This window comes from Gracilinanus agilis, chromosome 1 (assembly GCF_016433145.1).
Source record: "Gracilinanus agilis isolate LMUSP501 chromosome 1, AgileGrace, whole genome shotgun sequence".
Classification (NCBI taxonomy): Eukaryota; Metazoa; Chordata; class Mammalia; order Didelphimorphia; family Didelphidae; genus Gracilinanus; species Gracilinanus agilis.
The window spans coordinates 85,787,522-85,801,331 of record NC_058130.1 but is presented as its reverse complement, the minus strand read 5'-3'; the positions used below and the strand labels follow the sequence as shown (position 1 = coordinate 85,801,331).

The window sequence follows — 13,810 nt, the reverse complement described above, 5'->3', positions numbered from 1 at the left end:
TGTGTGTGTGTGTGTGTGTGTGTGTGTGTGTGTGTGTGTGTGTGTGTATGTGTGGCGGGGGTAGTTGTGAAACAGTTCAAACATTCTGGAGAGATATTTGAATCTATGCCCAAAGGACTATAAAACTGAATATATCCCCTGACCTGGAAATACCATTACTATGTCTGTATTTAAAAAAAAAAAAGAGGAAGGACCTTTTTGCACAAAAATATTTATAGCAGCTCTTTTTATGGTAGAAAAGAATTCAAAAGTGAGGGGATACCTATCATTTGGGGAATGGCTGAGTAAGATGTGGTATATGATTGTAATGGAATACTAATGTACTATAAGAAATGACAAGTGGGAGGATTTCAGAAAAACCTGGAAGACTTACATGAACTGATGCAGACTAAATTTAGCAAAACCAGGAGAACATTGTACATAGTAATAGTAAAATTATATGATTGAACAAATGTGAATAACTTATTTTCAGCAATATAATGATCCAAGTCAACTCCAAAGGACTCTTGATGAAAAATGCCAACTTCTTCCAAAAGAAGAACTGATGTATTCTGAATCCAGAGCAAAGTATACTGTTTTACATGCTTTCTTGATATTTTGTTTTTCTTTCACAAAATAATTAATATGAAAAAAATATTTTACATGTCTTCACATGTAAAATCTGTATCAGATTGTATACCATCTCACCAAGTGTAGAGGAGGGAGCAAAAGAGGGAGAAAATTTGGGACTCAAAAATTTTTTTAATGTTAAAAGTTGTTTTTACATTTAATTGAGGAAAAATAAAATATTATAAAAAAGAAAAATATATGACTCAAAGATTTGTCTATGCTTTAAAAAAAGGCAAGGGTGTTCATTCTTTTTCCTATGTGTATCCTGTCTCCAAGATGGAGAAGGTCATGAAAACAGAGGTTCACTGAGCATGGGGGTTGTCTCATAGAAAACTTTTCTGAATTCCTTTGTGTGCCCCCGCCTTGGCTCAGCTATATCGTGGGGATTACAGATATAGACTTCACTCTTAATAAGATCATAGCCTGGTGAAAAAAAATAAGGAATAACAGATCTATGGCTGATCTAGTCTAGGGAAAACAGATCAAATGCAGAAATTAGAACAAGATTGTATAAAGAAGTAGGAGGTGCTGCAGAACCAATTAAGCAGTGAGGACTGTGGAAAAAAACAAATTTCTTTATGTGTATCTGTATATGCATGTACATGTGTATGTGCCTCTGTGTGAAGTATATCTGTGTGGCTTCTCACTTAATGTGGGATCAAAGACAAGACTGTGTGGAGTGGGATGACCCCTAGACAGATTCACTCTAGTGATCACTGTCCAGACAATGATGGGATGAAGTTGAGGAGCTTGTTTTTACTGAGACAGAGGCAAAGAAAGCCTGGAAAACCCACTGGCATTCTTAGGAGAGAGCACTAGAACAAAAATAAAAATAGCTACTGCAATTTTTAAATTTTTATTTTAAAATATTTTTCCATGTTTACATGATTCATTTTCTTTCCCTTCCCTCTTCCCCCCTCCCAGAACCAACAAGCAATTCCACTTGGTTGTTCAAATGTTATCACTTGATACCTATCTCCATATTATTCATTTTTTCTATAGAGCAATCTTTACTCCAATTTTTAAATCACAGAAAGGTGTGCTTTCCTCCAATGGCCCTGTGAAGTAGGTAGTGTAAATGTAACACCAATGATATCCTTTACATGTGAGTCCTTAAAAATTTACTCTAAGATGGAGATACTTTAAGCCCCAATTAATGTGTTTCCCTTAAAAGATCACCCAGAGGACACATTATTAGTTCAATACAAAAGATATCTGATTAAATAGTGGAGAAAAATAAGTGACAAGAAATATTCTCCCCAGTAAATGGGAGTGTACTCTCCTACATATTATCATGCTACTAATAAAAGTGGGAACACGTGGAAAAAATGCACTTGACTCTGAAATATGCATGAATATATGTGGTCTGGAAACTCCCATGGGAGGGAGTAATATTTAGCATACATAGGTGATAATATTTAGTATATATATATATTCACTTTAGTAGTCAAGAAGGTCTGAGTTCTGGCCTCAGTTTCTGTGTGACCCTGGGCAAGTCATTTAAACTCTGTCTGCCTCAGTTTCTTCATCTGAAAAATGTAGATTTTCATAGCACCTACTTCATAGGATTATGAGGATAAAATATGATAATATTTATAAAGTATTTTGAAAACTTTAAAGCATTACATAAATATTAGCTATTAGTTATTAGGGGAAAACATGTAGGGAACATATGTCCCAAGAACATGTGTGGTCCAGGCAAGTCCCATCTCTGATGCTACAGAATCACTAAGGTCCTTCAGCATTGCTATCAAACTGATCCTGCTTTTACTGACTTGCTTGGGGCTGGAGGGAGAGAGTTCTTATGGCTCTTGGGCTATCTTTTTTTTTTTTTTAAAGATTTTTTTTAAACCCTAATATCTTTTTTTTATATATATCCTTCTATATTAATTTTATTTGTTATAGGGTTAGGCAATGGGGGTTAAGTGACTTGCCCAGGGTCACACAGCTAGGAAGTGTCTGAGGCCATATTTGAACCTAGGACTTCCCATCTCTAGGCCTGGCTCTCAATCCACTGAGCCATCTAGCTGCCCCCCCTCTTGGGCTATCTTTAGCTATTTTATGATGTAGACCCCAGACAGGTGCATCTAGTTAGCTAGGAAACCCTTTTAGGCATTTTAAGTATTTCTTAATTTTTTTATTCTGTCCAAATGTGCACTCTATGAATTTGGTCCCTTATTTGATTATAAGAAAATTCTTTACTTTTCCTGAGATACTCATTGTGGCATGTGAAAATCACCACTCAAAAAGTTTTTATTGGCAAAACTGGAGGGGTAAAGAAGAGCTTGCAATTTTTTTTCATTCCTGCCAGTAACAAAATCACTGCCCTAACTACAGGAGGATCATGACTGTAATATTTCAATGGATCTATGATCTCACTGATATGAATGTGCCTTCATTGGTGCAGATCATAACTGATCTATATTTCTTCAGCCTCTGCAGTTCTCATCCATGTTCTTCCTCAGCTCATCCACGGAATAGGCACCCAATATTTAAGGTCTTCCTTTGGCTCTGTTTACATTTTGTGGGCATCCATGCAAGATTTGGACTATCCATTTGCTATCTCCCTCTGCTACCATTTGCCTGGCCCCTCTCCTTTTTTTAATCATACATTTTCCCTCAAAGATGTCCCTTAAGTCGTTCCTTGCATATTAGTCATCATTGGAAATATGGAGACTATAGCCTATTGACACCTATCATGTGGTCCCTCCATTGACTTTTTAGTTGTCCAGTCACACAATCTCCATTACCTAGCCCTTACCACTCTTCTGCCCTGGAACCATTTCACAGTATTGATTCTAAAACAGAAGGCAAAGGTTTAAAAAAAAATAAAAGCATTTTGCTGACAATGTTACACAATTGCAAATTTTGGAACTCCCCTATCTCCAAGAAATCAAAGTCACAAGTATTATTGTCCTTTTTTTTTTTTACCAATGAAGAACCTGAGGCCACATATACAGAACCAGGATTAAAACCAAGCCTTCTGAAATGTAGTAGAACAAGCCTTTAGCCCCCTAGATTCATTATGAACATTTGTAGATCCACCAGAACAAGACTGCCTTGGGGAAGACCTAGTATATAGTTGCAATCTGTGACCCATTACTGAATCTCTGACCTCAGGGACTGGGGTTCAGTCTTTAGAATGTAATTGGAAAAGCACTAGATTTGGAATCAGAGAACTCTAGGTTCAAATCTCCATTCTCTTTCTTAGTACCGATGTGATAAAAGGGCAGTCCTTTCCCCTATCTGGTTCTCAATTTCCCTGTGTTGGAAACTGGGGTTTTGGAGTAAAGATCTAAAATCTCTTTCCAGGCATAAATGCTCATTATTTCCGGTGGGCAGCCTGTCTTTCCCTATGTGACAAGTGAAATCTGAAATAACCAAGGAAACATAGATTTGAGCTTCCAAGCACATCAATTTATTAAGCAATGCATGCCAATTGCATAACAAATCAGGATCAGGCCTCCTCAGATAGGCACTGGTCCCCAAATACGAGGGGGGGACAGATTTTATGCAATAAAGGAAAATAATTAACATGCTATAAACCAGGATACATAATTAAGTAATCTGGTTTCTAATTAGAGAAAAGATTAAGGGGATTTCCAAGTTGGGAGGGGAATAGCAAATAGATGATTCCCTAAAATCAGAAAAAGAATGTGTCCCACTCCCCACACCACCCCCAGGTGTCAGTATCCAATCAAAGGAACAGGAAAACAGTAACTGATTAACCAGAATGAGGCCAGTTTTCAGATAAGACATGGATTTTTTGAGATACCTAATTAGGAGAAAACTCCCTGCATCAGTCTTTGGATCTGGACAGTATTTGAATTTCTGGTCAGATTAACTTAAGTCCTTAGTCAAGGATCTCTAAGCAACAGAGAGAGGTGGCTCAGCTTCCTAGGCACAGAGGGCTAGGTTCAAACAAAGCAATAAGGTCTTCTCCTAATTCTCATAATTGAATAGTTTTGTTTTTTTCAAAAGACAGCAATTGGACTAGACCCATGATTGAATAGAAAGAGAACTGAGCTAGATCTAGATTTGAGTCACAAGATGGAGTTAGCATATTTTACTCAATTCTGACAATTCCTACACTAAAAGGCCTAACTTGGAGTGAGAAAGGAGATGGAGGAGATACTCGGGAGGGTTCAATCAATCATTGAATCCACTCGGATTTATTAAGTATATATAGTATGTTCCAGGAGCTGTCCTAAGTGCTGGGAATTCAGAACTAGAAAAAGAAAAGATATTTCCTCTTTCAGCAACCAAAATGCCCACATAGGAGAATAATTTTGGTGGCAAAAGGGGCAATACCTTATGATGGTGATGGAATACTATTGTGCTGTAAGGAACAACGAACAAGATGATTTCAGAAAGAGCTAGAAAGACCTACCTGAACTGATGCAGAGTGAAATGGACAGAACCAGGAGAACACTGTACACAGTAACAGCAATATTGTGGAATGATCAACTGTGAAAGACTCAGATACTCTGAGCTATACAATGATCCAGGACAATTCTGAGGGACTTATAACAAAAAACGCTATCCATCTCTAGGGAAGGAACTGAATGCAGATCAAAGCATACCATTTTTTCACTTGTTTATTTGAGTTTGGGTTTTGTGGTTTTGGTTTTATATGAGTATTCACTTACAGAAATGAACAATATGGAAATATGTTTTGCATGACAATGTATGTATAATCCAAATTGAATCACTTGGCAGCTCCAGGAGGGAGACAATTTGGATCACATAACTTAGGAAATGTAAGTGGAAATTTGTTGTTACATGTAATTGGTAAAAAAAAAAAATCTTCATAACGAAAAAATAAAAATGAAAAAGGGGGCGATACCTTACATATAGGGCAGCTGAATAGAACATCTGGGTCTGGAGTCAGAAAGACTTATCTTTGTGAATTCAAATCTGGTCTCAGATACTTACTAGCTATGTGAATCTGGGCAACCCTGTTTGCCTCAGTTTCCTCATCTGTAAAATAGGCTGGAGAAGAAAATGGCAATCCATTCAGTATCTTTGCCAAGAAAATCCCAAATGGGGTCACAAAAAGTCAGACACAACTGAAAACAACACAAATATTATATATATGTATATATATATACATATATATATGATAATAAATGCAAGGAAGTTAGGGTAGGAAGGGAAAGGCACCAGCATTTGGGGGATCAGGAAAAGCTTCATGAAAGTAGTGCTTGAGCTGAATCTTGAAAGAAGAGATGGATTCTGTGAGCCAGTGAAAGGAGAAAGGGAAATTCCAGGCATGAGGGAGAGCTGATACAGAAGCAAAGTGAGAAGATGAAATGCTGAATGTGAGGAAGAGGGAGAAAGCCAGTTTGGCTCTACTGTAAAGCATAGAAAGCAGATTAAATGTATACTGAGGATGGAAATGTAGGTTGGGAACAGCTTGTCAAGAGCTTAAATGTCAGAGTTCATATTCCTAAAGGTAACAAGGAGCCACTTGGGTTTTTTTGAGTAGGGAAACGATATGATTAAATCTGAGCTTTAGGAAATCCATTTTGCCATTTTGGAGTGGGGAAACCAATTAGAAGGCTACTGCAATAGTCCAAACAAGAGGCGAAGAAGGGCTTGTACAGTGGGGAGACATCCTGCATGAATGAAGATTTTGCATTTCCTTCAGTTATTTCAAAACATTCTGAGAAGGGGGTCCATGGGTTTCACCAGAGTGCCAAAGAGGTCCATGTCACACACAGACAAAGGTTAAGAATCTCTGCTCTAGTCCAAACCTCATTTTACAGATAAGAGAACTGAGGCTGGGAGAGAAAGAGACGAAGAAACTAGCTCACTAATAAAAACAGTAGTAACTGGCATTTATATAGCATTTTAAGGTTTGCAAAGTGCTTTACAAATATTCTCTCATTTGATTCTACTAATCAGAGGAACAACTCAGTTTTCTGTTTCTCCTACACAAAATCCTTTACTCCAGCCCCACCAGTGTCTTCATTGTTCCCCCACACTTTCCAGGCTGTGCAGCTTTCCCCTGGGGGGGGGGCAGGAGACTCAGGAACAATTTATGGAGCAGAAAGTTGATGGTTTTGAGGGAGAAGAAGGGTAGCGGCTGGGGCTGTGGACAAATAACAGCAAACGATTTCTCTGTAAAGAGGTCTGTCCACATTTGAAGCTTTCTCCCCTCCTGTCCTGATCCTTGGACTACAATCTGGGTTTGGACCAAGGGCAGAAGAGAACAGCGACCCCAAACAGCTCTGATTACTTTGACTTATTGATGTTTCAAAGATTTTCATGCATCCTTGTGTCTGTGGGGTCCATTCTGGGGAATCAAGGGAAGCAGAAGGTGACTAAGATCCTGGATCCAGAGCCCAGCTCCTGGACCCTGCACTTCAAGGGGGAAAAGTAGTGGACATTTTGTGTATTTAAAAAAAAGCACTTAAAAAAAAAGTGTCTGCTTTGCTATCCATATTAGGGCTGGTGCTGGAGTTCATATGTGAGGTGGGGGGGAGATGAACAGGGACAGGAAACAGCATGGAAGTCCTTAGCCAAAGACACTCTTGGGGGGCCCAGCCTTGGGCTTTTCGAAAACAGTCTCTCCTCCTGTCCGACTTCGGCTGAACACAGACGGGGCAGTGGAGCCAGCTTCCTCTTTAGGAAGAAGAGAGTGGAAAAGAGGTTAGTAAGGGGGCCCCTAACAGATTCCCAGGCTTTCAAGGGATTGGGTCTGGCTGGCTGCTCCACCCAGGAAAAGATTCTAAGGGCAGGGAATGCTTTTCCACTTTCCTCCATCCTTGGACACACTTTCTATTGGTCCTTCTCTGTGTTCTCCCAACAGTGATGGACTCCCTCCATTCCAGGGTTGTTCACACACACACATGCACACATGGAAACATACCACATTCTCTCATGACCTGGTAGGTCTTGGATTTGATCGCTTGGTTCTTGGAGAGAGTATCTCGGGCTCCCTTCAGGTCCTCTTCCTTTACGGGAGGTCGCTTCTTTTTGACGGGGGCTTCCTAAGAATGCCAAGAAGAAAGAAAATCAAATCTTACATTATTCCAGATACCGTGACCTCCTCACACACTCTTGGGCTTTACTTTTCAATGAAACAAGAGGCTACAGAAATTTGGATTAATAAAACCTGTCATATTTAATTTTTTTGTTAGCCTGAAAACTAGTAGCTAAAGAAAATACTTGAATCAGAGCAAAATAAAAACAAAAAAAGATGAGCATTTTATGTCACCCAGTGCCAGGCACTGTGCCAGGCACCTCACAAATATAATTTCATTTTATCCTTACAATGCCTCTGGGAGGTAGGTGCTATTACTACCTACCCACCCCGTTTTTATAGTTGAAGAGATGGTGACCAAAAGAAAGTGACTTGCCTAGAATTGCACAGCTAATTTAGTTAGAGGTTTAGTTAGAAGCCAGATTTGAATTTAGTTATCTGTTTCTGTCTCTTTTTCTGTCTCCATCTCTCTGATTCCAGGTCTAGTACTGTCCACCTCTTCAACATCTATTTGCCTCTGGGCAAAATAAGCCACTTTCTAATGCTCCCAAGGCAAGTCCTAGTTGGGAATTAAAATGAACTTTAGAGTGTTATGATTGAGAAGTTTACAATATTGAAACCAGCCCATTTGAGTTCAGAGATTCATTTATGAGAAATGGGTTTTATTTAGATGCCAGCCCTTTTCCCCAGACTGTAAGTTCTTTATATACTCCTTGTATCTCTCCCTAGACTGGGAGTACCCTGAGGTTAAGAACCTAGTTCTCTGCCTCTTCCAGACTCATAGCTCCCTAGCTCATAGCAGTAGCATAAGGTCTGTTTCTCTTCTGTCTCCTCTAAATACTGAAAGCTCTCAGGGCAGCGCTCATGTAGGCTACTCTTCTGTTTCTTTCACATCATTCTACTCAATATATATTGTGTTTAAACCTGGCAGCTAAGTGGCACGGTGACTGGAGTGCCAATCCTGGAATCAGGAAGATCTGAGTTCAAATCTGACCTCAAGACACTTCCTAGCTATGTGACCCTGTATAAGTCATTTAAGTCCCAGTGCCTAGCCCTTAGCACTCTTCTGTCTGGGAACCAATACACAGTATTGATTCGATTTTTTAAAACCTCAGTGGGGTCACAAAGAATTGGACATGACAAAACAATAACCACCTAGTTATTTACAAGTTATCTCTCTCATTAGAATGTGAGCTACTTCAGGAGAGAGGTTGTTATTGCCTTACTAAGTGGTTCCATGGGTAAAATGCTGGACTTAGGAGTCAGGAAGACCAGAGTTAAAATTTTGCCACAGGTTTTTATTTACAAGTTGTGTGACCCTGGACAAAGCACTTAATCTCAGTCTGTTTCATTTATAAAATGGGAATAATAATAGCATCTATTCACAAGATTGTTGTATCAAATGAGATAATGTAGAGTTTTAAGAACCTTAAAATGTAACATAAGTACTAGTCCCAGCACTTAGCAGTGTCAACAATATCAGAGACATCTAATGAATGCTTATTTTCGTATTTGCTTTTTCTTGAACTTCAATTTTATTTTCAGGTCTGGATTATCTCCTTCCCATCTCTGGCCTCTTCCAGACCCCATGAGAAGGAAGAAAAATAAAATTCCTAGTAAAAGTTAAAAAAAAATTCCTAAACTGGTCATGGCCAAAAATTTGTCTCAATCTACACTGAGTCTGTTATTTCACCTTGAGGTAATGTAGCATGTTTCATCATGTGTCCTCTGGAATTGTGATTGGTCATTGATGCTGATCAGAATTCCTGAGTGGTTTGTCTCTACGGTATTGTTGTTATTGTATGTGTCGTTTCCCTGGTTCTAATCACTTCACTCTGCATTAGTTCATAAAAGACTTCTCAGGTTTCTCTAAAACCATCCTTTCCATTACTTTTTTTTTTTTTTTTTTTACATTTTTTAAACCTTTAACTTCTGTGTATTGGCTCCTAGGTGGAAGATTGGTAAGGGTGGGCAATGCGGGTCAAGTGACTTGCCCAGGGTCACACAGCTGGGAAGTGTCTGAGGCCGGATTTGAACCTAAGACCTCCCGCCTCTAGGCCTGACTCTCAATCCACTGAGCTACCCAGCTGCCCCTCTATTATTTCTTAAGGCACAATAATATTCCATCTCATTTATAGGGATTACTTATTCAGCCATTCTCTAATTGATGATTGATGTGTCCAGCTAAGTTGCCACCATAGGAAGCTACTATAAATTTGCATTTTTGAAGACTCTTCTTCTTTCTTTGATCTTTTTGGGAGGACAGACCTGGTAGTGGCAACACTGTCAAAGGGTATACACAGTTCCAAAACATTTCACAGAATGGTTGGAAGATATCACATTACCAACAGTGCATTAATGCATGTTTTCCCAAAGTCCACTCTTGTATTTGTCATTTTCCAGTTTGGTCGTTTGCCAGTCTGATAGGTGGGAGGTAGAAGCTCAGAGTTGTTTTGGTTTAATAATTAGATTTTACTTAATAATAACTAAATTTCTCTAATTATTTTTTAGGATATTTTCCCATATAACTATTACTAGCTTGGATTTCTTCCTTTGAAAACTGCCTATCATTTCATTTGATCATTTATTAATTCAGGAATGACTTCTAATAAATGCTTGTTGTAAACTACCTGACTTGGTACTTGGACACAGCGACTCAGGACTTAGGGATGTGCTCAGATTAAAGGAGGCCAAGAATCCTCGTGTTCCAAGAAGTTTAGAATTCCCTGGCCAACCCTGTTCGGGTATGTGGCTGGAAAGGGTCCAGGGGCTGGCTTTCATTCAGTGTGCCAGCAGGATAGTGTACATGTATAACCTAATGGGGTTGGTAGAGAGAGCTTGGAGTTCCTGCTTCCAAACCCTCCTCCTGTCTGCCTGGATTGCCACAGAAGCCTGGGAACATTTTGTGCACTACTTCTTGAGCACTCTTGAGAGTCTGGGTGATGTTGATACTATGGTAAAGTCACCTTTTTTTTTTTTTTTTCTGTCCTCAGGTGTTCTCTCCTCCCAGCCTCTACCCCTAGGAGGAACAGCCTGTCTAGAGGGTCCGGGACAGCTCCAGTGAGCAGGTTCCAACGCTAAATGTTCAAGGGATGTGGTCCTCGGTGTTCTTTTATAGGGAAAGGGACCAAGGCATGGTGACCTCCTAAACCCCTGCCTTGAGTGCAGGTTCCAGTCTTGATGTCGGGCTAATAAGATCTTGGTGCGGGTTCTTGCTCCCTTTCTTCCCACAGAGATGTTCCATCTGTCCACAAGCCCCCCACCCCAGGCTCTTCTCTCATCTCTTCTACCCTGACCCTCAGAAATAGCTGGTATAAATTAGGCTGGTCTATCCTGGCACCTGCATGATGGATGACTTCCTAATTCAACACTGATTAAGAGTTCTTCAGGTTCTTCTCACTACAGAGCAATTTAAGTCTAATGGAAGACTATATAACATGTATATAACCAAGAGATAAGAGAGGGATGGGGGCAGAGGAAAAAGCCATTCAAAGAACTCATAAAATTTAAGAAGGGACAGATAATGGGATAATTATAGATGAAAAGGACAGCTAAGTAGTGCAATGGGATAGAGTGCCAGGTCTGGAGTCAAGAAGACTCCAGAGTACAAGTCTGGTCTCAGACACATACTAGCCGTGTAACCCAGGGCAAGTAATTTAACCCTATTTCCCTTGGTTTCCCCATCTGTAAAATGAGCTAGAGAAGGAAATGGCAAACCACTCCCCATATCTTTGCCAAGAAAGTCTCAAATGGGGTCACAAATTGGACATTACTGAAAACAACTGAACAACTAAAAGATAACTGGGAGTGTAAAGGGGAGAGAAGAATTTTAACAGACAGAAATGGAGGTAGGTGGAGGCAAGATAAGATTGTCAATAGCTAGGCATCCAGTTTGGCTGGAACCCGGAACATGGACATATGAAATAAAACTGAGAGAATCAAGCCAGACTACGTTTATCTTAGAGGCAGTAAGTAGAGAAACACAGAAACTTTTTGAATAGGAGTGAAGGCATATGTGTTAGGGAGATTATTTTGACAGCTATGTGAAAGATGGACTAGAGTAGCATTAAGGAAGTGAGATCAGGGAGGAAGGCTGAACAATAGTTCAGGCAAGAGGTGATCACAGGAACACAGACTTAGTACCGGAAAGAACTTTTAACGTCTAGTCCAACCTCAATTTAAAGATGAGGAGACAAAACCTGGACGAGGTAGAGTGGTGTCCAGGACTTGGAAACTCAGAGTGAAGGATGCTAGAGATTCTAACTCAAATTCAGAAGGGCTTGAGCCACGATTGAGAATAGGCATAAGTGGTTAAGCTCCCTAGTTAAGTTGAGACAGAAGAATCTAGGTTCTGGTTCTAGTTTTGACAATAGCTCCTAGTCAGATGCCTTAATCTTAATATCTCTGGATTGAATGAATTCTAAGGTCCCTTCCCACTCTCGATCAGAGGGTCATTCAGCCCGATTTTTTTTTCCCCCTTTACATGATGAAGTTAGTGTCTACATGGCCTTTCTGATGCTTTTTCCATGACCGAGATGAGGGCGGGGCTTTCCCCCTTCTTTTTGCTTGGTTTGCAGTGGGTTGGGCAGGGTGCCTTTTTCTTATTTACAATCCCCAAAGCTTAGCCCAGTGGCTAAGTGTACATCATTAGGCACTTAACACTTAATAAATGTTTGCTGTATTATATGGACTTTGTGTGTTCTGGGGAGACCTGGCGATTTAGAGACTGATGCCTGGGAATGGGGAGAGGTGGAGAAAGGAAGCATTTGCCTCCTATTTGGGGAGGCAGGAGTGGATCCAGCTCTATGCAGTGATGCTTCCCATCTCCCAGCAACAGACATACACATACATTCAAGACTGTCCACAAGGACCCCCAATGATCCACCGTCCATTCCCTACCATCCCACATCTTAATTATGTAAGTACACAGACATACACACAAAAAGGGAGGGGGAATTCAGGCAAGGCTGAGAAGGAGGACCAAATTCCCCACCCCCTTAATATATGAACATATTCAGATACACAAGTGCACAGCTACACATTCTAGTCTCCCCTGTCAAACAAAAAGCACCAAATTTTCCCAGGGGTTTCCCCATTCCTTCATTTCTAGATAGCTGTTCACACCTTCCCTCCCATCAGACCTCACTCACCTCTTTAAAATTTATTCCTTCTCTACCTTCCACCCCAACAGCTCAAGAGAGCAAACATTTCCTTGAAAGCATCCATGGCTATGGCCAGGTCTGGGTCCTTGCCTACCTGGGACATTGCTGGAGGCTGGGTACTCGTGGGAACCAGTGGCAGGCAGTCTGGTTCTCTCTCAGATGGAAAGCAGCAGACGTGTCCTTGTTTGCAGTGATCTAAGCTGGAGCTGGGCTCCCGGGGGCTTATATAGTCAGCCTATCCCTGTGAAGTCACTCCCCTGGCCTGGCTCCCCTCATGAGTTAAGTACACACAGGCTGCTTGGGCCTGAGTTTATTCTTAGAGATGACTGGGGGTCTGGCCAGCTAGGACCCCGATGCCTTGATGAGAAGCAACAGCTGGGGGTGGGGGGAACCCCACTCCATGGGGAGAAAGATGTTCTATTTATGGCTGAGGCTTAGTCAGGCTCAAGAGGACTCTGTCAGTATTTGTGAGTTTTTGTGTATTTGTAGTGTGTGTGTATATAGGAAAGAAACCCAGAGAGAAAAGCTGGATACAATGGTTTGTTTTTCTTTCTCCACCCATTGTCACCTAGTTTTCCCCTAAGGAAAAAAGGAAGTACAATTTTTCAAAGTACTTTCTCCATTAACTCTTTGTAACCACGTTGGGCTGAGGACAGGGGAAGGACTGATGGCTCTAATATCTGGGGTCCTGCATTCTTTCCCTTTCCAGTCAGCTGTTAGAAAGGACAGAGGATTCAGAGGGGGAAGGGACTGATGGCTATTCTATTTGGGTCTCTGATGATCTTCATCCAAAAATACAGATCAAGCACCACCTCAGGTTCTAATCCTGGCTTTACCACAAACCATGAGCCTTTAGGCTTAGCAGTGTACCATCCACACCCTACTACCCTTCAAGATCCATTTCAAGCCCTATCTCTGCCCCAAGGAGGATGTCTCTGAAGATTGCAGCCCTCCGATCTCTTCCTTTCCCTCTTTGATTCACACATTTGCAATTTAAACTGCTATTAGAGTGCATGACTAGGAACTCAACTTACTATTGGGCTTTTTCTCA

The 13,810-nt window shown here is 40.7% G+C and overlaps 1 protein-coding gene across 1 annotated transcript; it reads right to left on the bottom strand.

Annotated features, from left to right (window-relative positions):
- Positions 1-6,331: 6,331 nt before the first annotated feature.
- Positions 6,332-12,936, bottom strand: MUSTN1 (musculoskeletal, embryonic nuclear protein 1). The gene is made up of 3 exons (XM_044673010.1): positions 12,854-12,936; positions 7,484-7,604; positions 6,332-7,236 (listed from the first exon to the last, which is right to left on the bottom strand). Exons 1-3 carry the CDS (start codon positions 12,860-12,862, stop codon positions 7,130-7,132), a joined length of 237 nt encoding a protein of 78 aa, XP_044528945.1. The 5' UTR covers positions 12,863-12,936; the 3' UTR covers positions 6,332-7,129.
- Between the last annotated feature and the right edge of the window lie 874 nt (positions 12,937-13,810).